Genomic DNA, 26,747 nt, shown 5'->3' with positions numbered 1-26,747 from the left:
GCACACATACGCACACACACAGGTAGAGCTGCAGGACAGAGTCCTAGTGGAATTCCGGTCCCTGGTGCTTAGGTCCTGGAGGCCTGGCTCTTCCCCTGCCCTTCCACTAGTTTGCCTACATAAGCTTTCTGATCAAGTCTCCTATTTTCTCTATAAGCCCAGTCAAGCTGGGTGTCTGTCACCTACAACCCAAAGCATCATGGCTAAAAGGCTGAGGCTTTTTTGAAGCTTGCCAAACATGACGACTTATTATTAGCATATTCTCTTACGGGCCTGGCCCTTCATGAGTATGAGGCCCAACAGGTGTTGCACTTTAGGAAGACTTGCCCACTTGTGACACTGGCCTAGCTAACCCAGGAGTCCAGCAATCAAAGTGGCGTGCTGAGCTCTCTAAACAAGCTTGTGTCCCTCACAGCTTTCAGACAACAAACCGTTCTCGGAGGCTCGGCCTTGTCAGTCTGCATACATGTCTGCTGATATTAAAAATAAAACAGCAAGCGCACTTTCTGCCCCAGGAGAAGAGGGGTGTGTGTGTATAGTGGGCCTTTTTGATTGGAGGGGGCATGCTTCTACCCTGAAGATCCAAGAAGGCAGCCAGGGTTGTCCAATGACCTTGGCCTGGAAAATCCATGAAGAACAGAGGAGCCCATTGCTGCCCAAAGATGCAGAAACAGGAGGAGGGGCAGAGGAGGAGGATGGACAGTTTCTATAGTACGTTTCTCTCAAACAGCCCATGATTAGGGCAATAGAATACATACAATAATCTGAAGGAAAAATGATAAATTTCTTTGCTAATTAACTGAACATTCCAGGATAATTTTAAGCTCTGGTTCATTATCTTTCACTGTCCTTGCCGACCATCTCACTTCTTTGCTCTTAGGCACCTTAGATTTTCCTGGCCAAGGTCATCAGACATATCCAGCTAGTTTCCTGGGCCTTGCAAGATAAAACAGAAGGCCTCTGATTTCACCATAAGTATGATATTGGTTGATGGCATAAGACAGATTTTTCTAAATTTGAAAATTTGTCATTCTACTCCTAGTATATAAGGGATTTTTAATAATTAGGAATGGCTGATGGTGATGATGCTGATAACTGTAATTTATTGATCTAGCTTAGTATAAGCCAAGAATTGGCCAGATCGCTTTACATACTTTATTTCAATCTCTTATTTTCCCTAGGTCATGACATCAAACGACATGGACAACTAAGTTCTACATGTTGAACATGGAGCAGGATGCCTTGGGTGGCATGGCGATGGGCCGCTGCTCATGCTATTTTAAAGCTGAGGAATCTGGGGGTTTGGAGAGGTTTAGTAAATTACCGAGAGAGCTAAGAGGTGATGGAGCCACAGTTCTAAAGCAGCTCAGACTTGCTCATTATTACTCACGTGACCAGGTATGATAGGTTAGTAAATCTAATTGCAAACCAGGCTTGCATTCATGGTGTAAATCCTACCCTGTTGAGTAGTTGCCACAGAGACCAGGTTTACGGACTTTATTTAAATCTCACATTTTCCCTGTGTCATGACATCAAATGACACATACAACTAAGTTGTTCTGCATGTTGAATGTGGAGCAGGATGCTTTGGGCGACATAGAGACTTGGCACTGCTCTTGCTTTTTTCCTTTACCGAAGTTTATTCTAACGACAGACAGGTGAGGAGTCATGGTTGCGCTCTCCAGAGAAAGCCTGAGGACAGCTGCAAAGAGGGCATGTAAGGACATGGGAAGGAGGAGGAGGAGAAAGGTGGGGAAGGTGTCCCATGGTCAGGTGTGTCTTCAGATGCCACAGGCTCCCTGGTGACTAGTGTCCACGGGGACACGGGGCGCTCGTGGGAGAGGAGGCAGAATGGCTGCAGCCTCTGGACCTGCACAGGGGTGGGGGCCGGTCCAGCTCTGGCGTCAGCTCCTCCTCCAGCCACAGTTGCTCCTCCTCAGTCTTCAGCCTCGTTGATGTTGGCCCCCAAGAGCAGGAAGTTCTGGGAGAAAAGGCATAAAGGACACACAAGAAAGATCATTTTTCTGACCTGAACAGAATAGGAGCTTCCTGAAAGGGAACCCTTTTCACCATTTACTGGGAGAGACAAGTTTTCACTCGAACCAAAAACCAAGTCATTGCAAACACCAACCCTTAGGTCTTGGAGGCCTTTGTAAAGTACTGTCCCTCTCAGCTGCCTACCCCCAGGAATTTATCCGCATTTCCAGATCTTCTGATTTCTGGAAGACATCCATAGATGTCACTTTCCTCCTCCAAAATTTTTTTCTCCCAGGAGGACAGTGCACACCTGGATGCTGCCTAGTTTACTCCTCTGACATAATTATTTTATGAGGCTTTAGTTCCAGATTACTTTAGAGTAAGAACATATTATGAACAATGAAGACACTGGCAAACTAGTCCCTCTGGATTTATATCATAGCGTGCACTATGATTGTCTGTGTCGCCCCTGATAAGTTTGTTCCGCTAGAAGGCATGGTCAGTTTTCCCCAGGACCATCCCTTGCTACTGTGGGTGGGAAGCCTCGCTGGTGGCCCAGGGGGGCCTCTCACACCACTGAGGAGATTCTAGGCTTGTTCAAGTGGCCCCTCATCAACCCAGCAGTGATGCATCTAATCTGACCCCTTTGCACGCTCCCCTCCTGTCATACACGGCTAAAGGGCCGTGCACATTGTAGATGCTCAGTTACCATGTTTGAACTGAATCTTGGGAACTGAGCTATTCTACATGAAGCCAAGATTCCAGATAATCAAAACCTGCCATTTACACTTGAAAATTTTCAAAAAATATTTTTTTCTATAAAAATTATGTCCAGGATGTAAGTGGGAGTCAGGGGCTCCCCCTAGTATCCACCAGCCCTAAAGCAGCCCTCCCGGGAGGTCTTAGAACTCCCCACCCAGACGCCCCTTCCCACTGACCGTGTGGATTTGGAGCTCCAAGTCGTTGAGGGATGTGTCCTTTGACAGAGGGAGCGGGAATCCCTCTTCAAGCTTTGCTGGAAGATAAAGAGCAGAGAGAGGTGGGCTGGACAGAGAAGGCTGGGGAGGTGTAAAGACACAGAACATTGCGTTTGTAGCTGGCCAGTGAGAGAGTGGGCTATTTTGAAATGTGGTAGCTAGTGGATTCAGGGCTGATTTTATTTTGGGGGTGGGGGTGTGGGGCACGTAGAGGCAAACGCTTGGGAAGTGCAGCCTCCTCAGGAATGGACAGCTTCTTGGGCTTCTATTAGTCCCTTCGCGAGCCCTCCCTGATCCACCACCCGAAGTGGCCAGGCCTGGGCCATGCAGTGTTTGTATCCAGGGACTCATCCCCGAGGACCACATCTCTTCCACTTCTCTTTCCCAGGCCAGGTTCACAGCTCTTTGCTCTTGGTCGTAAAAGGCAGATGGTGAGGCCAGTTGGAGAGGGCCCTGGCGTGGGAGGAGGCCTGCTGGGTTCTCAGGCAGCAAAGCAGTGCTCCCATCAAGGCTGCCCAGCAAGCCAGTGACCTGACCTGGCCCAGCGCCCAGGAATGCCAACTCCATGGGGCCGCCTGGAATGCTCCTCCTCCCTTGGCTTAACTCCTTGTGCTTTGGGACTCAACTTAGCCCTCACCTCCTAGACATCTAGACTGACCTCTAGGTCATGTTCAGTGCCTCCTCCTGGCTCCCACAGCCCCCTGTGCTTCCTCCTGTTGTAGCAGCTATCAAATGGTGTCGTCATTGCCTGTTACACGTCTGCCTTCCCAACAAAGCGTGCACTCCGTGAGGGCCAGGATCATGGGTTGCCAGTACCCCAGCCAGCAGAGAAAGAGGCCCAACTTTTCGAATCAATGAACCATCAACGCTACAGAAAGGGGAGAATTCAAGCGTTGCACGGGGCCAGCAGCAGCAGCTCTTCTTACCGTTGAGAGAGGGGTAGAGGATGTGGAACGCGTAGTAATTGAGGATGGTTTCCATCGACTGCACCTGGAGCAGGGGAGGGGCCAGAGCAAAGGGGGCAGACAGACATGAATAAAAATAAAGGTCCAAGGGAGGAACATCTGGCCCTCACCTCTGGAAACATCAACATGTCATTCCACTTACAAAACAGAGGTTGACTGCTACTGTCACCATTCCAGAGAAACGGCTCCTTCTTCACAACCCCCCAAGCCCCAAACCTCTGCACTTCATTTTCCATTAGTGCATGCAAGCTCATTTTATGGCAAAACATGACCTGAACTGTCATGGCACTATTTAGTGTTTCTTTATTCCACTTTGTGTGAATATTTCTAAATTTTGTTGCAGAAATATTAATGTATTTGATTATATAGTGCTGCCCCAGATCCTGCTGTGAGTGTCATATCACATAGGGTGCATGCCCCATATCACCTCTCAAGAATTCTCAGTTGTGAAACCCATCAGTCCTAAGGGCTTTGGATAAGACATTATGTACCTAGGCCACTATTATTGCCATAGTGAACCTACATGAGTGCTTACTGTGTGTGAGACATTTTGTCAAAGTGTCTTGTGAATTCATTGCCCCATTTCATATTATACCCCCCTTTTGAAGTAGATGCTATTATTATTTCCATTTTACAATCAGAGAAACAGGCTCAGAAAGGTTAAGTGATTTGCCCAAGGTCACACAGCTAGCAAGTGGCAGAGCTGGTATAAGAGCCCAGATCTATCTTCCTCCAAAGTTTATACTCTTAATGTCCATGTCCTGCCACCCTTTAGCCCTCAGCAGTGTCCTTGTTGGATGGTCAACTTTGAGGTGGAGTCTCCCATTTTCTGCAAGACAGCAGTGTATCTCTGTCTGGGACCTCGTTGCTTCTCCTGGAGCCCCATGAAGCCCTGCGTGGAGAAGACATTCCAGAAATGCTGAGAGAAAACTCACATTGACGAAACCGACGTTGGAGTGTTTCAGTTCCAGTGTCAGCCTACTGTGGGGAGAAGGAGAGAAGCACGGGTCACCCAGGCCCCGGCTGGGACTTTTTTGCAGTCACCCCAGTGGGGTGTGCAGTGCTTATGTCCAAGAACATTTCTGGTGCTGGGCACCCAAGGGTCCCTCTGCAATGTGGTGCTTGTGGGCTTAAGGCTTAAACACGCCCTGTGATTGAAGAAGTGGCTTTGTTCAAAATAGGTTTGTGGGGCCAGCCCGGTGGCGCAGCGGTTACGTGCACACGTTCTGCTTCGGTGGCCTGGGGTTTGCTGGTTCGGATCCATGATGCGGGCATGGCACTGCTCAGCAAGCTATGCTGTAGCAGGCGTCCCACATAGAAAGTGGAGGAAGATGGGCACGGATGTTAGCTCAGGGCCAGTCTTCCTCAGCAAAAAGAGGATTGGCAGTGGATGTTAGCTCAGGGCTAATCTTCCTCAAAAAAAAAAAAAAATTTTAAAAATCAAAATAGGTTTGCTGAGCATCTTTGATAACTTGAAGAAATGATGATATAAATCTTAACTGGAAGAAGTGGAATACAAAAAGTAATGCACTGTGTGTCTCCAATTATATAAAAATGTATTTTAAAAGACTGGAAAGAACTGTGAAACAATCGTGATAGTCTATGTGGCAAGGTCATGGGTGATTTGGGTTTTTTTTAATACTTTTATAATTTCCAAGTTTTTCTTGCCATGGGCATGCATTATTTTTATGATATGGGAATAGACAACAAAAATGGAAACAAGAGGCGCTACAAATGATGCTGGTATGCAGGTGGCACCTGATGGAGTGAGGAAGGGAGAATGACTTAGGGCCCCTCGATTGCTCTCACTACACAAGCTGAACCCCAGTTTCCCCCACTGACCCCCTCGAAATGCCTTCCTCTTGCCTGCTGGCCTGATCCCCTTGTCCGGGGATTCTAAGCACCCTGGACAGATCTCTCTGCCTTCTGCTCATGGGCAGAGTAGTTTTGATAATTCCTTGATAAAATCATCATGTGAGATCCTCTCAAATCCTTCTCGCTTTGCTGTCTCCTCATAGTTTAAGCCCTTGGCTGTCCTCCCCAGTACTGCAGAGACCACCCCCCAAGCCAGGTCTATGCATAAACTCAAATTCCAGGACCCCCAAAAGCCCCAAACGCTCACCATTAACTTCTCTTTTTAAAGACCTCTTAAGGAGATGTTCATTTTAACGGGGTCAGGGCATTCTATCAGCCAACAGACCTCTAACCCTGAGGCCAAGAATTAGTTCCTCTGATGAACTTGTTGCACCTGTACCTCAGCAGGGAGAAGCACCCAGAGTGGGTGAGACGTGGCACACAGGTGAGGGTTCTGGAAAGAGGACAACACCAGGGCGAGTGCCAGCCTCAGCAGGTGGTGTAGTCCCTCCTGCCCAAAGCTCGAACTCTCTCCTCGCTGACTCACTGGTTAAATCAATACTTGCCTATTGATTGGGTATCTGGGCAGTGGAGCAGCAAGCAGTGGCTTGGGGGCACCTTCAGTCCTCCGTCCAAAATCTTCTCCACTTTTCGATGTGTAATATTGACAGTTTTTCTCAATCTTATATGTAAAGTCCTTGCAAACACCATTTCGAGCCCCACCTTCTCCAATTAGACGATCGTTCCTAAGTACCCTCTTTGCAGAAGTTCCAGCTCCTCCTACTGATGCCTTAGGGGGGAAGTGAGGAGCCCAAGGTGATAGGGGGCCTGAAGGTAACCTCTGCTACCTGGCAACTTTTCTCGGCTTCTGGCTTTTCCCCTGGGGCATTGGAAATATGCCTTTTCCAGAGGGGCTCCTGGAGTAAAGAATGAGCCAGTCCCAGTGGAGATCTCTGTTTCCAAGGGTCAACCCCAGCCATTTCAGTGAAGCAGACTAGATGCTCTGATCACCCATCCCACCCCCTTTTATCCCCCACCCATGGCCTCTTACCTTACTGAGGTCAGTGAAGCAATAATCCTGCTGGAGGTCACACCGATGGTGGCAGAGATGCTGGTTCTCTAGAAAAGCAAAAGGGGATGACCCAGATTCTCAGCCCATGTAAGCATCCTGTTGGCTCCCAGTCCAGAAGACAGATCTCCAGAAAGAGACACCACAGCCAGATGTGGGACTATGGGTGAAAAGCAGCTACCTAAGGATTATGGACTGAGGATGAAGGATGTTGGTGGCTCCACAGGTGACTTTAAGAAAGGTGAGCTGAGGTTTCAGAGGTCTTCCTCTTAATGGAAGCATCGAGAAGGGGGAATAAGCCCAAACTAAAGACACAGAGCATTGAAATAGGGAGACCTTCTGCCCAAAAGCATGACTGAGCTTTGGAGCAGGATACCAAGGGAAACTCAGAGAGTCCCCGAGCCCTACGGACATTTAAAGGCACCACCAACTGGCAACTGTGTTTGAAGATGGAGCCTGGCCTGCGAGGGGTGGAGCTGAACCAGGGGACTGAATCTGGAGGCCTTGTAAAGCCTGTCCCATCTATAATGGTTAGCTGTTCTACCTGAATCCCCTTCCTCTTACCAGGAGGTGAGCTCTTACCTATAACTCTGAAGCGAGTGCTTGTGGCGACATCACTGAATAGCTCCACTTTGAAATATAATTGATGTCCCAGAGGCTTGTGGTGGGAAAAAGGGAAGACTATTTGTGTCACAGTCAAAGGACAGAAGGCTGGCTTCTGCTTCGGCATGGGCAAGGTCAGCATCAGTTTGAACAGTGACCAAGAAGTATTGAAGATGGACAAGGAAAGTCCTGTGGCAGAGCCCGCTATGTGTTTACCAAGACTCACTTCCTTTGTCACCCGGGCACCCAGCTGGACTACATTTCCCAGCCTCCTTTGCAATTAGGTGTGGCCATGTGACTGAGTTCTGGCCAATAGAATGTAGGCCTAAATGATGTGTGTTGCTTCCACACCTTGTCTTGGATTTCCCAGCCTCCAGAACTGTGAGAAATAAATTTCTGTTGTTTAAGCCACCGAGTCTATGATATTTTGTTATGACAGCCCAAGCTGACTAAGACAGCCTGAAAAATATTGTACCACTCTCTTCTGGCCTCCATGGTTTCTGGTGAAAAACATGGTACCTGTGGAACAGTTTTCCCCCTACAGGTAAGGTCATTTTTTTCCTGTTTGCTTTCAAGATTTTTCCTTTGTCTTTAGTTTTTTAGAAATTTAATTATTATGTGTCTTAGCATAGATTTCTTTGGGTTTATCCTGTTTGGAGTGTGCTCAGCTTCTTGAATCTGTAGATTTATGCCTCTTGCTAAATTTGGGAAGTTTCCAGCCATTATTTCTTGGAACACTTTTTCAGCCTTCGCACTTTGCCCTCTCCTGAGGCTCTGACGACATGAATGTTAGATCTTTTGTTATAGTCCCACAGGTCGCTGAGGCTCTTTTCTTTCTTTTTTCAGTCTATTTTTTCCTCTGTTGTTCAGATTGGGTAAGTTCTATTGTTTTGTCTTCTAGTCCACTTATATTTTTCTCTGTTCCACTGACATCACCCAAGCAGAGGTGTTGGGGCACCTTGTCACAACCTCATGAGAGTGGAAGTCTAGGCTCCCCAATCAGCCTTGGCGATATGGGTGGGGTAAGGGCCACATTTTTTCTCTGATGTTTGGCTGCAGTAGAGCAGTTATTTCTAAAAGTTTTCTATCTTACCAGGCTGTCCTTTTCCTGGCCCTTTGGCCAGAGAGAGGAGACTTGTTGGGGCTTTTTTTTTTTTTTTAAGTCTGTATTTGTTGGTATTTCTGGGTTGACTTTGTCAACCCCAAGTTGGGATATGAAGGGAAAAAAGAAAACCCAGGGCACTCATCATCATGTTGTTCCTTAGATCCTAAGGTCCCTAGCTGATTTGCCTTCTTCTCTTCACCTTTGAGAGTCTTCTTATGTTTGTCTTATTTATAACGTCCAGGGTTTTTAGTTGTACTTAGCAGGAGGAATAGGGAAATGTGTATCCCCTCCATCTTCTCAGAAGTGGAAGTGCTTTGCCCATTTTTAAATTGGGTTGTCATTTTTATTACTGAGTTGTAAGAGTTCTTTATATATTTTGGATACAAATCCCTTATCAGATAAATGATTTGCAGGTTTTCTCCCATTCTTCGGGTTGCCTTTTCACTGTCTTGAATGGTGTCCTTTGAAGCACAGAAGTTTTTAATTTTGATGAAATCCAATGAAGTCCAATTTATCTATTTTTAATTTTGTTGCTTGTGCTTTTGAGTCATATTTAAGAAGGCTTTGCTAACCCAAGGTCTTGAAAAATTACCAGCATATTTTTTCTGAGAGTTCTATAGTTTAAGCTCTCACATTTAGGTCTATGATATATTTGGAGTAATTTTTGTGAATGGTGTAAGGAAGGGGTCCAGTTTCATTCTTTTTCATGTCGATATCCAGTTGCCCCAGCACCATTTCTTGGAAGTCTATTCTTCTAATTGTCTTGGTCCCTTTGTTGAAAATCAATTGACTATAAATATGGGGATTTATTTCTGGACTCTCAATTCTATTCCATTGATCTATATATCTATCCTTGTACCAGGGCCACACTATCTTGATTACTGTAGCCTTATAGTAAGTTTTGAAATAGGGAGTATGAGTTCTACAACTTTATTTTTTTCAAGATCATTTTAGCTATTCTGGGTGCCTTGAATTTACATATGAATTTTAGGATCAGTTTGTCAGCTGGCAAAAAATCCAGCTGGGATTCTGATAGGGATGGTGTTGAATCTGTAACTCACTTTGGAGAGTATTGCTATCTTAAGAGTTCTTTAGGTTTTATAGCTTCTTTAAAAAGGAAATTTGATGATTTTTATTTAAAACAATTTAAATAGGGTTATGCTTTAAATCAAACAAATTTTTATAGCGAATGTAACAGAAAGCTAAAATCTTCTAACTCAGCTGGAGTAAATGACTTATCAGGTTTCTGGCAATTCTGACAGAATATGATTTGATTAACTAGGCCCTTGGGAAGCCTGGCTGTTCAGACCAGGAATTCCAAGCCCACTTATGCCCTGGAAATCAATAGCCCCCAGCATCTGTCAGCTGTGTAGTCCCCTGGTCCTTCAGCTGAAGGAGAGCAGAGGGAGAGGCTTACATCCAGGGCCAGCATGACCCTTTGCCGCCCTGGCCAGGATCAGACTTACCACCCTGAGCTGGAAGAGTGGCTTGCGGTCGGAGGAGTTGGGTGGAAGGGCGAAGGTCTGGATGTCCATCACAGGCAAGAGGGTCACATTTCCAGGGGTGAACATCAGGAAAGGAGCTGATTCAGGTGATGTCTCAAACTCTAGCTGCATATTTGGGTACAACTTGGCCAGCTGAAAAAAGAGGGCAGAGACTCAAAGGAGGGCAGGAGACAGACAGAGGGACCCTTAGCTATACTGGGGATATGCCAGATGTGCAGAACTCCAAGGCTCAAATCTCCAAGGGCCCTAAACCAGCAGTGGAAATATCACAGGATTTTAATAGGCAGCTGTTGTGGTTGGAAAGAGCACTTTGATAAAGTGATAAAGGGGATGGGTGAGACAGCCCAATGGGCTTGCTCCCATAACAGCAGATGGTCGCCACACTGCCTGCTATGCAGTCCAGCCTGTGTTGACTAGCGTGCAAGTTTGAGGCCAGAGCTGAATTGTCTGGTTGAAGAGAGGAGACGCTGAGTGCCTTCTCCACTCTGCTCCTGCCACTTGTCAGCTAGACTCTACATAAACATCAAACACATATTGATTATTGGCCTAGCCCCAAATTATTAGCCTGCCCAACATGGCCCCATTTGTGTCCTGGAAGGAAGCTGTGTATTTGTGCTGGTTGAGTTCTGTTGTCTCCCATTTGATCCTCCCTGCAACCCAGTGGGGCAGGTACTATTGTCCATATGGCAAATGAGGAAAGTGAAGACCAATGAGATTGAGTTCCCAAGAGAGAAAACAGAAGACCCCAGATTCAAACCCAGCCAATCTGAATCCACATTCTGCGTCTTTATGCCACAAGGAGTCAGAAATGATGGGAATTTTGTACAAAAAAAATTAATTTAGTAACTTTTATCCTTCCCCACTGCTCTAATAGGTAAGGTGTCTGCCTGGAGAAAGTTGATGCACAGCTCATCCATGTCCAAATGCCGTCTCCACATGTGGCTGAGGACAAGGGCTTGTGGTGAGTGGGCAGAGGCTTACCTGAGGAATCAGGGCCCGGAATGAGTTGGTGTTCAGGGCGATGGAAGAGGCCAGGGGGATCTGCAGCAGGAGAAGTAGGAAGCTACTCGCGAAGCAGGACACAGTAGCAGTCAGGGATGTGGACTTTGAGGTCTGACAGCTTGAGTTCAAGTACTGCTTCCGCCACTTTTTAGCTGACTCATTGTTGGCCAGCTTTGTCAGGCTCTTCAGCTGTAAAATGGGGATGGTAATAATAGCACTTATGGTCCAGGGTGTGAGAGGATTAAATGAAATATATGGGTCAAGCGCCAAGTGTGGTGCCTGGAACATGGTAAGTACTTAATGAATGTCTGTTATTGTTATTTATTATTTCTCAGGATGCTCCCCCAAAGGGCCAATGAGAGCCGAGAGCCTCCACAATCTGGATTTAACGTGCTTCCAGAGATGGCTTCACCCAGACTCCTTTGCCAGCAGTCTCTCATGGTGCCATTCTCTACCCACCCCTAGGACTTGCTCATCTTTCAGATGGTGAGCCCTGCTGACACCTGTTCAAAGCCCACCTTCCTCCATCTCCCCTCCTCAGGATCCCCACTCTTTACCTGGGCTGCTCCTATAGCACTTGTCATAGTGCTTGGCTATGGAGGGGCGCCGCTCAGACCTGCCTGCAAGGGGATCAGCTGCGAGGAGGGCAGTTGGCTCACGGCCCCCTGCCGCCTCCCATTCGGGCCCCACTCCATTCACGCTGGCAGCCCCCAGCCCCCGACTGAGCAGGGCAGGGGCAGTGGAGCTGGAGAATTTTGTCAGATTGCTGCCGGGATTCCAGGTGGTCAATTAAGACAATGAGCAAACTGAAAGTCACAATTAAGCCTTTATTCACTTACTGCCGTAGCGTAAGCAAGAGGCTTGACTGGAAAGGGCGCTGCCCCCCAGTGTCCCATTTTTCCTGGTGACATGGCACCTGCGAGGGGCAGATGGGGGATCATTTATTGCCAAGGGGGCCCTGAACAAAAGGCTCTTGCTGTTTTATGGACCCAGGGGTGGAGTGGGCAGAGAAAGGGAGAGGCCAGGAGTGGAAAAGCACTGAGTACCACACCAGACTGGAGAAGACTGTCTTCAAGGCCCCCAGTGAGGGATGTCAGCAGAGGCACCTGGACATGTCTCAGCTGAGGCTCCCCCCTCCCTATCCATAAGGAGGCTTCTGAACGGAGGTGTCTAGCTAGGAACGCGGATATGCATAAGAGCATGGCCATCCCAGGGGTGGCTGGGGGGCTGGGCCTGAGCCCCTAGCTGCATCTCCCGCAGAGGCTGTCAAGCCCCGGCCATGCACCAAGCCTGGTCCGGCGAGACTGCCAGGGAAGCTTTGTAACTGCTCGTGGTCGGCTCTGAAAGACCGCACGCAGGCTTGTAGCCTGGAGGGGTCTTCTCCAATCTCCGCCTGACATGGCCCTGCTCTAATAAGCAGGCTTTGCTCTGGGGCTCCCTGTCAGCTCGCCTGAGACTTTCTCGGAGCTACGCAGGAGCACTTCTCCGACCGCACCTGCCTTCCTGCCCTCTCTCCCTTCCCGCGCAGCAGCCCTGCATCACAGTCTGAGGGCCCGCCCCAGCTCTCCTCCTTCTCTCCTTTACGCATCATGGGCGTTTCCTAATAAATCTCTTACAAGTCTAGTGTCTTCTTGGCATCCACTTCTCAGAGGACCTGATATGACTAGACACCAGAGTCTGTCTTACTTTTTAAAGTACTACTAATAACAGCTAATATGTATTATGTGTCACTGAGTTCTACAATCTCTCATACAATCCCTGGGGAATAGGCACGATTGGGGTCCACGTGCACAGACAGGGAAACTGAGGTACAGCTTGGATCTGAACCCATGTTTGACAGACTCCAAATTCCACCTTTTCCTCTGGCTCCTTAGAGCACACAGCGGGTCTACAGTCCCACATGCCGCTTTCTCCTGGCACCTCCAGCCCCCTCCCCTCCCCGACTCACGTGCTCATTTTGGATGATGAACTTCATGCGCCCAGCCTGGTGGTAAACCCTACTGGCCGTGTTGAAGACGAAATCAGAGACTGCAAAGTAGATCATGCGGTCATGCTCCTGGGGCAGCCTGATGGGCGGAGCATCGAAGGGGACTGGAGAGTGCCAGCTTCGGCCAAAGAACTCACCCTGGAGACAGAAGGACCTATCAGTCACCCAAGGTTCCTCGAGAGACGGTGTCAGGCAGAGGCGTCCAGAGCCTGCCTGGGGGAGGCCGCCTGTGCCCGGGCCGGTGGCTGGGTTGGTGGTTCTTCTCTAGGATGTGCGGCCAGGGATCCTGAAAGATTCCTTTTGGCCAACAACATCTAGGCCCTGACAGCTTCCTGAAATCCCCCATTATAGTCGTCGCTGTGGATGGGGAGGTGCATCCTCTGTCTCCCAGGCTCAGGGCGCAGGAGAGGAAGCCCAGCCCGGGGGGTGAAAAGCATGGACTCCAGAGCCTAACTGTTCGGGTTTGAATCCTGGTCTGCCATTTCCTAGCTCTGGGACCGTGGGCAAGTCGCCAACTTCCTTGTGCCTCAATTTTCTCACCTGTAAAATGGGGATGATGCTAATGGTTTCTACTTCAGAGAGGAGGTATGACATTTAAATAGGTTAATATTTGTACAAATACTCAGAACAGCGTCTGGCACAGAGTAAGAGCATATAAGCACTAGTTAAATAAAATTGGAGGAAAGTAGCGCTCCAGGGCCTGGCTTAACCCACAGGAGAGTTGTGGAAGAGAGGAATCAAGAGGGGGTGTACTGGTCTCCCATTGCTGCTGTTAGAAATAACCATAACCTCAGTGGCTTAGAACAACACAGAGTTATTTCCTTCCATTTCTGGAGGCCCTTTGGGGGCTTCAAGGGCGAATCTGCTTCCCGCCATCTGCACACCTTGGCTCGTGGCCCCTTCCTCACGTCACCCTCACCTCTTGCTTCGCTGCAGCCTCTTGCTTCCGTGGTCACACTGCTCTGCCCCTTATCTCCTGCTGCCCTTTTATAAGGAGCCCTGTGATTGCAATGAGCCTAGCAGGATAATCCAGGACAATCTTGCCATCTCAAGATCCTTAATTTAACCAAACCTGCAAAGTCCCTTTTGCCTTATAAGGTAACATTTACAGATCCCTAGGATTAGGACATGGACATTTTAGGGAGCCATCCTTCAGTCTACTATCGGGGGTGAGACAGGTAGTAATAACAGTGCCACCTCATATGTGTACTATGTGCCAGGCACTTGCTGAGCACTTTATACACATCTCACTTAATTCCTACAGCAACTTTACCAGGTAAGACTATTATTATTCCAATTCAATAGAGGCTCAGAGAGGTTAAGTAATTCTCCCAAGTTTCCCCAGCACTTAAGTGGTAGAGCCAGGATTTGAACTCATGGCTTCTAGACTCCTGACAGATTTACCACGTTGGCTCAGAGATCCTGTCTGAGGTGTTGCTCTGCAGTGCTAAGTACCACAAATGCCCACTGAGGGCACTGGCCAGGGATGTGGACTGACAGGCAGATGGACTGGAGAAGGAGGGCAGAAGCTGACTCTGGGAGATAGAGTTGATTTTCTGCCAACCCTCAGCTCTACAGCCCTTTTGCCACAGCCCCTTACCTTGAAGGGTGTGTCCAGGCATTGGGAGGTCACCTGGGGAGCTCCTACTAAGCTGTAGTCAATGCCAGCTACCTGGTCAATCATCGAGGTGACTATGGAATAGGAAAGAAACAGCATTATGAACAGGGTGGCCAAACACAGTTGTACCAGCTGTGTACTGCATAACTCCAGGGAGCTCCTTTCACATGAACTGTAGCCTTTGGAGAATGGAAATGGGGCTGGGACTGATCCATGCTGCCTTCCGTCACAAAGAGAGTTTATCCACTCATTCATTCATGCAACATTTATTGAGCCCCTGCTATATGCCAGGCGCAGTGCAATGGGCTGATAAAATTCTGAGTGAGATAGTCAAAGTCCCTGTCCTCATGGGGCTGACAGTCCAGAGGGGGAAAAAAACAGTCAAATACTTGAGAAAATAAGTACAAAATTGCAATTCTGTTAGCGTAAGTCTGTAGGATGATGCCAGCCATAGAACAGGGGCAGAGTCGGGGGAGGGAACTTGATTTGGACAGGGACGCAGACGAGGGGTTGCCTGGGCTGAGATCTGAAGGAGGAGTAGATGGTGATTGGGCGAAGTGGGGGTGGATGTGGGGGAAGGACATTCCTGGCCGAGGGAACAACATGTGCGAAGATCTTGCAGCAGTGAGGAGCATGGCACAGCAGAGGAACTAACAGGGACCAGAGTGGCTGGCCGAGTTGCCCCCAAGAGGAAGCTGGGGACAGCAGTGTGGTGCGGCGGTCAGGGCCAGACCACACATGGCCTTGGCACCCACAGCTGGGCTCGGTATTCTGAGGAGTCTTTGATGGGTTTCAAGGAGAGGGGGAGGCCTGACCTGATGTAAGACTGTGAAAGGGCCCCATGGCAGCCAGAGGGGCAGGGCTGGAGGGCCCCCAGCTCCGCACAGGGGGCTCAGAGCACCCGTGTTTTGTTAAAGCCGGCAGTCTGGAGCCAACACACTGGACGCTCTGCCATCCCCTGCCCACCGCGAGCTCCTAGCAGCTTTCTGAGTCAGCGCCCTGCAGTGCCTTACTCCCCCTCCAGAGAGCAGACCTCAAGAGAGGAGTCAGCCCATGTCCAGCTCTAGGATGGAGAGATGCTCCATGGGGAAAATTCTTTCAGGGCTCTCGGGAGACCATGGTGATGGTGCCAGCGGTCCCGGGTACCAGGGCATCTTTCTGCACCCAGAGGAGGGAGAGGGGCTCCAAACCTGGCAGAGTTCGGAGGTAGGGCTCCAGGCGTGAGGTCGTCGACATCCTCACCATTTCACAGATCTGCCGAAAGTGGGTGAGAAAGCCAGGTGAGTCCTCCTCCGCCTCTCTCCTTGGCAATGCCCCCACCCCCATCCCCACCATCACTCCAGGAACCTGGGTTATATCCCCCCCACCCCCCAGTGGAGGTAGGTGTGTGAGGGGAGGGAGAGTATGGTGAAAAGGGAGAAGAGACCACAATCCCATCAACACACAGCACTTGGTCACTGTCCCATCTGGACTGGCCTCTCACACAGGTGGGCCCTGCTTAAGTTCCTAGACTTTTCTGGAATCCACATTAAAAGTGGATGGTGGTCAATCGGCACTGCCATAGGGTCTGCTATTGTCATGGTCCTCAGTTCAATGTCTCAGTGGCTCAGTGGCAGGTGGTGTATTTATTAAAGAGCAGAGGGGACAAAGCAGAAGAGTGTCAGGTGCAGGAGGCAGGCTGTGAATCGGCGGCTCCACCCCACCATCCTCAGTCCCTTTGTGTCCGTCCTCTTCCTGCTTGGGTTCCTTGCCGCCTGGGAATGAGGGATCTGTAAAGAGCGTGGTGCCTGGTCTGCAGCAGTACCGATTAGGGCCACCAGAGGGCCCCAAAGCAGAGCCACAAGGGGGGTCCCCGGGAATTTCCTTCCTCTGTCAGCCACCAGCCTAGTCCCCCATAAATCAAGAATTCTAGACTCTTGGTGGTGAACATGATGCAGTCCATATAGAAAATGAAACATAATAATGTACAACTGAAATTTACACAATGTTATAAACCAATGTGACCTCGATAAAATAATATAAAGTAAAAAAAAAAAAAAAAAAAGGAATTCCAGCTGGGGAGATCTCAGAAGCCCCTAGTCCACGATTTCCTGACTTCAGCTGTTCCTATGACTTTGCCTTTCTCATCTATTAATAGACTTAAAATTTTCTTTATGCCAAGTGGCCTTTTAAAAATTACATATGTTTAGCAAAAAATACAGAAACTTTATATCACTTCTGTCAATGGGAAACTGGTATCCCTTGGCATAAACAGAAAGTGACTGGGAAAAAGAATACGAGGAATTGGAAAAATGCTCTGGAAGTCTGGCTAGACACTGTTGTCTAGTTGGATAATGCTCCCTTTCTGTGAAACAAAAGTGTTCAGGATACATTGGCCCCAAACTGCTTCCCCTTTGATGTGAGAAGAAAGAAAAAGGACTGACAGGGAATCACTTGTTTGCTCCATCATCCTGCATGACGTAATACTGACACTTTGCATCACTTAAAATCAACTCTCCTTTGGGGGAAGTTTCTCACTTTGGGAACCATTGTTTTGTTCAAACTCCAAGGCAGCCTGGGTCAGGTGGGCCCGACCTGGCCTCTCCTGAACCACAGAGGAAGAGCAGCGCTACCCAGGCAGCCAGCCCTTCTGGGGCCTGAATCTGCCCACCCCAGGTCCTTTGGTCAGAGGTCCTCTTTCTGCAGAGCCACTCAGGGCTTTGCACTCACGGCTCCGTGGAGGCCAAAGTCATTGACCACATCCTCTGAAACTGTCCATTCCTTGGGCTCAGCCTCTCTGGCATCAGCCCCATTCTCCTTTGGACACATGCCTCTGGCCTCAGCACAGGGATATTGGGCAATGAAAATAACCTAGCCCCATTTACCCAGCTCTTCCTCTGTACCAGTTGATGCCTGTGTATATGACATAATGGTATATACACCATATGGTATATATGTCATATGTGTATATGTCATATGGTCCTCACAACAACCCTGCAAGGTAGATGCTATGATTACTCCTATTTTATAGACAAGAATCCTAAGCCTCAGAAAGGTTAAGTCAGTTAACCGAGGCCTCAGAGCCAGCAAAGTGGCAGAGCTGGGGCTTAATCCTAAAGTGTCTGATTGCAGAGCTCATGCACTCAACAGGGAAGACTCAAGGAGGCAAAATCCAGGTGGGAAATGACACTGAAACAGTAATGATAGTGACTGCTCTGAATACCCGCTGTGTACCAGGCCCTCTATGTTATCTAATCAAATCCTCACCAACACCCTTCAAGGTAGGGGTCATTGTCCCCATTTTACAAATGAGGAGACAGAGGCTCTGAGGGAATCCATCAAGTTGCCCAAAGATACACAGAGGGGAAATGGAAAAGCCACCTCTTTGCCTTCAAGACCAGGGCTTTTTCCAGACATGAGAGATCCTGACAGCCAACCCCACGACTGTTCTCAATATGGTGCATTTGGGGGGCAGGGGGAATCTGATTGTTTAAGAAACATTTTCTTCTCCTCAAGGTGAGAAAGATATCCTAGATTTTCTCCTAAAAAGTTTTAGATTTGTTTTGGTATTTAAATCCTTAGAACACCTGGAGTAGATTTTTGTGTATGGTGTGAGGGAGGGGTCCAAAGTCACTTCTCCATATCTCCCTAATATTACCTACAACTAGATATCAAACACTGTGTCAGTTCCAAATGCCAGTTCAGCATATGTGGTCACACAAACTGGAGAAAGCCTTGAAGTTTGCCTTTGCACCATGAATGAGGAAGGTTTTGCTAAGCAAATTCAAATGACAACATACTTAAGAGACAAGGCTGTTGTCCAAATCTCAAATACGTACATGCCAAAGATCCTTGTGTTAACTACGGATCTGATGATTCTTTTGTTTACCTTTTGTTCCAAGATATTTTTGAAATAGATTTCCATCATTCCATGGAAGAAGTTCTGGATCCGGCTGTAGAAAAGAGGAAAGAGGGTCAGGACCCACTTTGTGATTAACTGAGACTCCCAAGAGGAGGGCTATCCATGAATCTGACCTTTCCTCATGTTATCCCAAGATGGGACTGAGCCATTTAAATTTAATCCAAGGGAGGGTGACCCATTGTATTCTCCCGAATCAGAAATGTAAGTTGGGGTGTTAACTATGGACATCTCTGATTTTAACTTCTCCAGCAGCCTTTCCTTTCTTCAAACCCACTTCTTCTCCATTTCCAGTCCTTGTGGTTCAGTGGGACTAACCCTACGCCTACTCCCAGGTCTAAGGGTGGGTCCTAGACCTTGGCTCAGCCAATAAGAGTCCATAATGCTTGGTCCAGGGATGGGCATGTGACCCCACATTGGCCAATGAGAGCTTTTCCCAGCCCCTGCCCCCTCCCGTGTTGTATGGGAAGGCTGTTCCCACCTGCTGAGATGGCAGCACTAATGGCCAGGGAAGCCTGGAGCTGCTTGCCACCATCTTTGCCACTCTAAGGATGGAGGACCCTGCCTGAGAAAGAAGCAGACCTAAGGGACAGAGAGATTCCTGGTGACATGAGTCAAACTCCTGGATCCAGACACAGCTTTGGATTCATTCCATGCACTTTTCAGGCATATGTGAGCCAGTCAAGTCCATTCTTAAGGCCGAAATGTCTGAGTTGAATTTTTTTTTAATTTTTTTTTTAATATTTTATTTTTTCCTCTTTCTCCCCAAAGCCCCCCGGTACATAGTTGTATATTCTTTGTTGTGGGTCCTTCTAGTTGTGGCATGTGGGACGCTGCCTCAGCGTGGTTTGATGAGCAGTGCCATGTCTGCACCCAGGATTCGAACCAACGAAACACTGGGCCACCTGCTGCGGAGTGCACGAACTTAACCACTTGGCCACGGGGCCAGCCGCTGAGTTGAATTTTTGTAACTTGCAACTTAAAGGAGGCTGGCGAATTTAGAGGTCAGAAGTCTTGAGGGCTGTTTGGGAAGGGGGAAAAGGTGGACAGAGAGGATAGGAGTGGATATGAACAGACTGTGCAGAAAAAAGGAAGTATGTGACGCAAATACATATAAAGATGCTCAACATTAACAACAAGATAAACACTGATTAAAACCAAGATACCCTCAGCTTTCAGAGTGGCAAAAAGCTAAACCTTTGGTAACACACCGTGTTGGTGACAGTGAGAGGAAAGACGCTTTCACACCCTGCTAGTGGGAGCAGAAACTGCAAACCCCTGGAGGGCAGTTTGTTGGTATGTATTAAAATCACAAACTGCACACACGACTTTAAGAATTCATCCTGTAATTCATTTACCCAGGTGCAAAATGATACTATGCACGAGGTTATCCTTCGCAGCACCGTTTGCAGCAGCCCAAGACCGGAAGAAAATACCCCAACGAAAAGTCTATCAACAGACGCCTAATTATATACGTTTTAGTGTCTTCATATAATGGGATCCTTTAAAAAGGAAACTCTTGTGTTCTGATGTGGAAGGGCTCATAAATACATTGGTAGTTGAGAACAGCCAGAGAAATAATAGTGAATATAGCACGCTACCACATGTGTAAAAAATAAAAGAGAAAAATATCCAAGTGTGTGGGCATAGACTTGCTCAGGAAGGATACGTGAGAAACTGTTAACGTTGGCTGCTTCCACCAAGGAGAACTGGCGGGGGGGGGGGGGGGGCGACCAGAGTGGAAAGGGATTTTTTTCATTCTGTTCCCTTTTGCACTTTTTGAATTTTGAACTATGCAGATGAATTACCCACTCGAAAACATTTAAATTTCTTTAAGGTATAAGAAGGGGAATAAAGCCCTATTCTTTTTTTTTTTTTGAGGAAGATTAGCCCTCAGCTAACTGCTGCCAATCCTCCTCTTTTTGCTGAGGAAGACTGGCCCTGAGCTAACATCCATGCCCATCTTCCTCTACTTTATTTGTGGGATGCCTACCACAGCATGGCGTGCCAAGTGGTGCCATGTCCACACCCGGGACCCAAACCGGTGATTCCCCGGCTGCCCAAGCAGAACGTGTGAACTTAATTGCTGCACCACCAGGCCGGCCCCAAGGCCTATTCTTTATACCCTCCAAAGTCCACCAAACAACTTACCTGGAAGTTTAGCAATTAGTCACTCACTCACTCATTCATTCAACAAACATTTACTGAGCCCCTCCTACGGGTCAAGCACTGAGTTAGCTGCTGAGGGGTCTCTGGGGGGTAACCTCATGGAGCTCACAATGTGAGTCTAACCCCTTCAGGTGGAGATGCCCGCAGAGAACCTCTTCCATCCACAGCCCCCGCTCCGTGAGAATGTGGCCCAGAACAGGGCCTTCCACCCTGTGTTCTCGCCTGAGGGGTCACCGTGAGAGGTGGCGGGAAATCAGTGAACTAAGCTGGTGGAATTACTTCCAGGAAAATCTTTTCTCCCATAAAGTTTTCTTTGCCATTCAATGCTTGCTGATTGAAAGATTGGTGATGCAGATTATGAATGTGTGTGCCATAAATTCATGAGGGAACTTCAGACACAAGCGCTTCCTGGGGTTCTGCAGAAAGCATCCTGAACTTTCTGGGGCTCCGTCCCCTGAGATAGCCTGGGACTCATAGTTCAGCTGAACCTTGGCCCCTGGGTGGGCCTGAGGGACACTGGCTGTAGAGACCATGGCTGAGGGCCTGACACCTGTGGTTGGGATGCCGCTTCCAGAAAAGCTTGCCCCCTCCGACATCTATGGGTACCCCTCCAACAACGAGTCAAGGTCTAAAGACTGAAGCAGTAAGAGACTTTCCGTGGGTCACAGACTGCACAAAGTTAGCCTGGACTGTTCCTCCTCTTGTTGCCCAAATTCAATCCCACCTCCTAAATACGCCTAGGAGCATCCTTTCCCCACCTCCGCTGCCACTGGCTGCCGGGGTCATCATCATCTCTCCCCTGGACATCTGCCTCTGTCTCCTCTCCGCCTCCCTCTGTCCAATCTGCCCTCTTTAATCTCTTCTAAAGGAAGTGATCTTTCAAAAAAGCAAATCTGATTATATCACTGCCCTTCTTAAAATTCTCCAAAGGCTCCCCACTGCCTAACTTTAAAACAAAGACTAGAGTTTCGCTCCTGCCCACTCCCTTCAATTCTTCTAATTACTTACTTCCCCTCCAGGTACACTGACCTTCTTTTACCCTCCGGAAAGCACAGGCTTTTTTATGCCTCAGGATCTTTGCACATGCTTCTCCTTTTGCTAGAAAAACTCTCTCCTCCTCCCCGTTTGCTAGAATTCAAGGCTAGTTTCAGATATCATTTCCTTGAAGACACTGTCCCTGCTCCAAGGCTAGGTAAGTCCCTAGAGAGTGCCACTCACCCCGGAGACTGCCATCATTCATTGAGATTCCCCGAGCATCCCCTCCAGGCCAGTCACTGTGGTATGCTGGGTTGCCATTAAAGACAATCTTGCCCTCGAGTAAGCGAACTTTTTCTTAAAGAGCCAGAAAGTAAATGATTTTGGCCTTGCACGCCATATGGTCTCTGTTGCAACTACTCAACAGGGCTGTCATAGTGCTGGAGCAGCCAGAGACAAAATGTAAGCGAACGAGCGTGGCTGTGCGCTAGTGGGACTGTATTTACAGAAACAGACGGTAGCTGCATGTGGCCTGCAGGCCTCAGTTCACTGACCTCTGATCTTGATGGATTTTAAATCTTGCCCTTATGCCCCATCAGGGACGTCCCCTGGGTGATCTGGATGCCGAAGCAGCTCTGACAATCTCCAGCAAGTGTATGGGGCCACTTACCTTAGGGGTCCAGAGATGTTAATGTCGATGCCATCAATGGAGCTGTCACAGTGGGCCACAGAGGCAGTGGGTCGTCCAGACGGGTCCTTGCCCAAGTTCAAGGAAACTGAGATGGAAATGCCATCCACACTCAGACCAAAAGTACCATTTAGGATGCTGGTTGGGAGAAATGAGAAGCAGATGGTGTATAACCAGTCACCTCCAGGAAGAGGAGCCAGAAGAACGCAGACTCAGATCTGCCTTCCGGTTCCTCACTGACCAGCTGTGTGTCCTGTCTCAGCCTCAACTTACCATTAGCGCATATAGCCAGTGTTTATTGAGTATTTGCTATGTAAATACTATCTGCTAAATGCCTTGCAGCTGCTATTGTATTAAATCCACAGCTGCATCCGTGAAGTGGGTTATTATTAGCCCATTTTACAGATAATAAAACTGAGGATTAGGGATAGTCAGATCTGGGTCCTTTATAGACTGGGCATTTAAGAACCCAGAAAGCCTGGGGTGGGAGGACAAGCCCTTGCCCAAAGCTGAGAGGCATTCCAAGCCAAGGACTACTCACACGAAAGCCGTCGTCACCTTCCAGTTCCCGCTGACCGACACGTAGTTATTGAAGAGGGAGGCGCGGACACCCCGCCCTGGGCGAAGACTGAGATCCGAGTTCCTGAGCTCCAAGCTCTGGATCCTCAGGCTGGGCGAGGAAGGCAGACCATCAAACCCAGACAGGGGCACACCAGTCCTCTGAATGAGTCCCCTCCCACGTGTCACACTCTCTTTCAAATGTATTGACCTAAACCACCCAGGACGAACAAACCATCTCCTTCACATGCTTCAAGGTCTGATCAGACTGCCTCCTCCAGGAAGACTTCCCCAGCCTTCCAAGACCGAAGACCTTCCTCTCGCCTTTGACACCCACCCCCATTCGCTGCTCCTGTCCATCCTGCTCACTCCACCTTCAACATCGCGAGGACCCTGTGAGCTGGCTGTGCATTGTGTCCTGTCCCCGCAGCTGGGGCCAGGGCTCCTCCAGGAACCAGCTTCCCCTCTGGGCTCCCCACGCTTCAGATACAAATAAGGGCTCACGATATAGATAGGAGATCACCCGCTGGTCACCTGTGGGTCATATTTATGATACATAGACTATCGACATGCTTTTCTTTTCCTACAGCATTTAAAAAAATTTGAATCAGTTGCCAACATTTTAAAATTGGGGAATTTCACCCTAAAAATGTGAAGGAAAAAAGACCTAAATTTCTGGCTTCTCTTGAAAAAATCAAAAGACAATACTCATGTTCCCTTACAGCATCAATCAACTGCAGGTGAGTAGCAGCTGCCTCCTTTAAATGGGGCAGGTGCCTTCCAGGTAAACATCGCGCTGGTCATTCTCGCATTTGCTCTCAGGTCCATTCCCTGCCATTCCCTTGCTCTGACCTATATTGGATGGGACTGCCCTGTACAAACTACATTTCCCAGGATCCTTTGCCACTGGCTTCTAGTTAGGATTGGCCAATGGGAAGCACTGGGGGGAGATGAGTGAATAGGAAAAGGGGAGAAGACAGGGGATGCCTCAGATTGTGTCTTTGACAGTGGCTCCATTTCTGTGTTGGGACCAGCTCCTGCCAGACAACCCCTTCCTTTATGATCCTAGCTGCCACCCTGGAGGGACTGGCTCCTGTGGTCTGTTGACCCCTCATCCCCTTCTTACCTCTCCAGCTCTAGGGATGTTAGAGACTCTTCGTTGTTACTAATTTCTGGGTTGCTTCGCCACTCCCTGTTTTGCTTTTCAGTTCTTCTAACACCTTTGAAGCAAATTCCCTATATTAAATCCCCTCCATTGGTGTTCCTGGTGTGGGTTCTGCTTTCTTGGCTGGTCCCTGATGGACCAGTATGCTCATCTACGTTACCCACTCCCTTGTGACCATTTGGGTTTGTGGCTCTTGTCAGATCCACTCTCATTACTTCACTCAACATTCACTGAGATCCTGCTCTGTCAGACCTGGTTCTAGGCACAGAAGCGACAGAGATTCAAAACTCAGTCCCTCCCCTTGAGGAGTTCACAATTGGTGGCAAATCTGGATGTGTTAACAGACCACAGGAACCTGCTGTGAAAAATAGGTGCAAGGGGTGCTCTAAGGCTGTGGGAAGGCATTGCCCTCTAAGAGGCGTGGCCTGGATATCTGTGTGTGTGTGTGTGTGTGTGTGTGTGTTCAAATTTAAAATAGCTCTTCTTTGACTACTGACTTCAGGAAATTGTCTGAGATTTGGAAAGGATTCCAAGAAGCAGCCTTTTCTATCAGTGATAGATAATTCATCCCCAGTGACCTATTCTGGACACTGAGGAGGCCGGAAGGAAAATCCATGCAACTAAAGAATGGACGAAAAAAGAGTAAGGGGTGAGGGCTTTAAGACTGAATGTGTACAAGCTGGAGGGAGATTAAGATCAGTTAAGTCTTATGGGGAGGGTGACGAGGACCAGGGCTTGTCACCAGGAACCAGGAGGTCCTCTGCTTTATTCCTCACTGGGGATATGTGTGGATGCTACCCTCAAGGGGTATTCTGCAAATAAAATGTGACTAGGTTCCAGAAAGACTTAAAGTCCTGGATTACAGACCCTTACCATGTTCTGGAGGGATGGATGGTATGTCTCAAGCAGGTCCCTAATCTGGGCAATTAAGAGAGTAGCCAGGAGTCCTTGGCAGAGCAAAAATCCAGGGATAATCTCTGCAGGACTGACGTAGGGGCTGGTGAATCATTTCTAAGTGTCTCCCTCCCATCCTGATGATTCAAGAAACACATAGAACCTTCCAGAAAACCCCACAAGAGCTGGTCATGATCCCTCTGCCATTAGTCCAAGTGATGGTCCCAAGTTTATGGCCCTCCCCCATGACCCCAGGCCCCCATTCTTCCTCCTCTGCTGCCCCTGTGGTAGAGAACAGAGACCTCACCCGTTAGACTCGTAGCTCACTCTTCCAAACCAACCGACTTGGAAGCTTCCTAAGAAATCAGGGACCTCGATGGCCGACAGCTCCTTCTGCAGGGCGGCTGCTACACGTTCGTGGACTGCAGGCAAACAGAGGGAGTCAGCTCGTTCAGTGGAACGTAGCTAAGTGTAACCGTTGAGTGGCTGGGCTTTGTGATAACGTGAACTGGGATCGAATTCAGGATTTGCCGCTTACTATTGATAGAATCCCAAGCAAACCTCTTAAATTCCCTGAGCCTCAGTTCCCCCATCTGTAAAATGGTAATAATAATGGTGATGCCAACCGGAGCCTGAGAATTAAATTAGATCATTAACTCAAAATGTCAGATAAATGACAATCATTGTTATTTATTCATTCCACAAGACCGTGGAAACGGTGGTGGAATACAGCGGGGCTTTTGAGGCATCATTTAGTTCAGTGTGGTCAAACCGTAGGGTTTCCACTATTGCTTGAGCCATATGTTAACAATGCAGGTTCCCAGGCCCAGCTTCGGTCAATCTTCAGTGGATCTCTAGAATCTGTATTTATTTGTCTGAGCAGTTCTCATGCAGGTGGTCTACAGACCACCCTGGGAAAAATGCCGATCTAGTCCTATCTTTAGCCTCTGATAGTTAAGATGAGGAAACCGAAGCCCAGGGGTGACATAGCCAAAGTTTCTAAGACAGGGAGTGGCAGAACCCGAGCCTGTCCTGGTTACCAAAGCACTCTGGTGGGCAACAATGGGCGCTGTAGGAATGATCAAACCCCCTTACCATATGTCAGGCCTTTTCTGGTGATCCTGGCCACCAACCCAGGATTCGATGCCCCTTCTCCAAACCTGGCGACCTCTGCCAGCAGCAGTAGGACCATTACCACACAGTATAGTCTGGCCATCATCACGTCCTCAGCTCCTTCCCGGGCAGAGTCTCTTTGTAAGAGCCCGCCTTACTGAAGGTGACAGCAGAGGCTGAGATGTTTATAAATACAGGGGCCAGATGAGGAAATGAGCCAGCTGGGAGGAAGGGCGGGGAAGATTCAAGGCTTTGGGGCAGCCCAATTTCCAGCAACTTGAGATGGGGAGGAGGTTGCTTGTGAAGCCATTTGAGGTTTATTTCTGGTCTGAGAGTAGCGGAAGTGGTGCCACAAGCTCCAACCTCTTCTTCTTCCAAGCACTGGTACCCAAGGAGCCTCCTGGCAACGCCGTTCTCTAGCCGAACACCCTCCATTCATCCCCTGTTGTCTGCAGACTGAACTCTCAGCACCCAGCCTGGCAGCGAAGGCCATCACAGCTTGGCTGCAATGAAGCTCTCCAACTGGACCTTCCACGGTCCGAGCCTGCCCAAGCCTGCCTGCACTGTGGCTCTGCTGAAACCCGCTGTCCTCCACTCCCATCGTGCAAGACCATCTGGGGCCAGG

General features: G+C 48.6%; 1 protein-coding gene across 1 annotated transcript; it reads right to left on the bottom strand.

The window, feature by feature from the left end:
- Positions 1–1,840: 1,840 nt before the first annotated feature.
- LOC124248204 (lipopolysaccharide-binding protein-like) lies at positions 1,841–26,225 on the bottom strand. Its single transcript, XM_046678047.1, has 14 exons — positions 26,105–26,225; positions 25,317–25,431; positions 22,934–23,062; positions 22,375–22,530; positions 18,531–18,594; positions 15,853–15,916; positions 14,645–14,736; positions 13,006–13,182; positions 11,037–11,246; positions 10,017–10,187; positions 6,825–6,892; positions 4,855–4,900; positions 3,881–3,944; positions 1,841–2,992 (listed from the first exon to the last, which is right to left on the bottom strand). Exons 1-14 carry the CDS (start codon positions 26,223–26,225, stop codon positions 2,880–2,882), a joined length of 1,590 nt encoding a protein of 529 aa, XP_046534003.1. The 3' UTR covers positions 1,841–2,879.
- Positions 26,226–26,747: the final 522 nt, after the last annotated feature.

The sequence above is a fragment of the Equus quagga genome, chromosome 12 (genome assembly GCF_021613505.1).
Source record: "Equus quagga isolate Etosha38 chromosome 12, UCLA_HA_Equagga_1.0, whole genome shotgun sequence".
NCBI classification, from domain to species: domain Eukaryota; kingdom Metazoa; phylum Chordata; class Mammalia; order Perissodactyla; family Equidae; genus Equus; species Equus quagga.
This window is presented reverse-complemented; position numbering and strand designations above follow the sequence as displayed.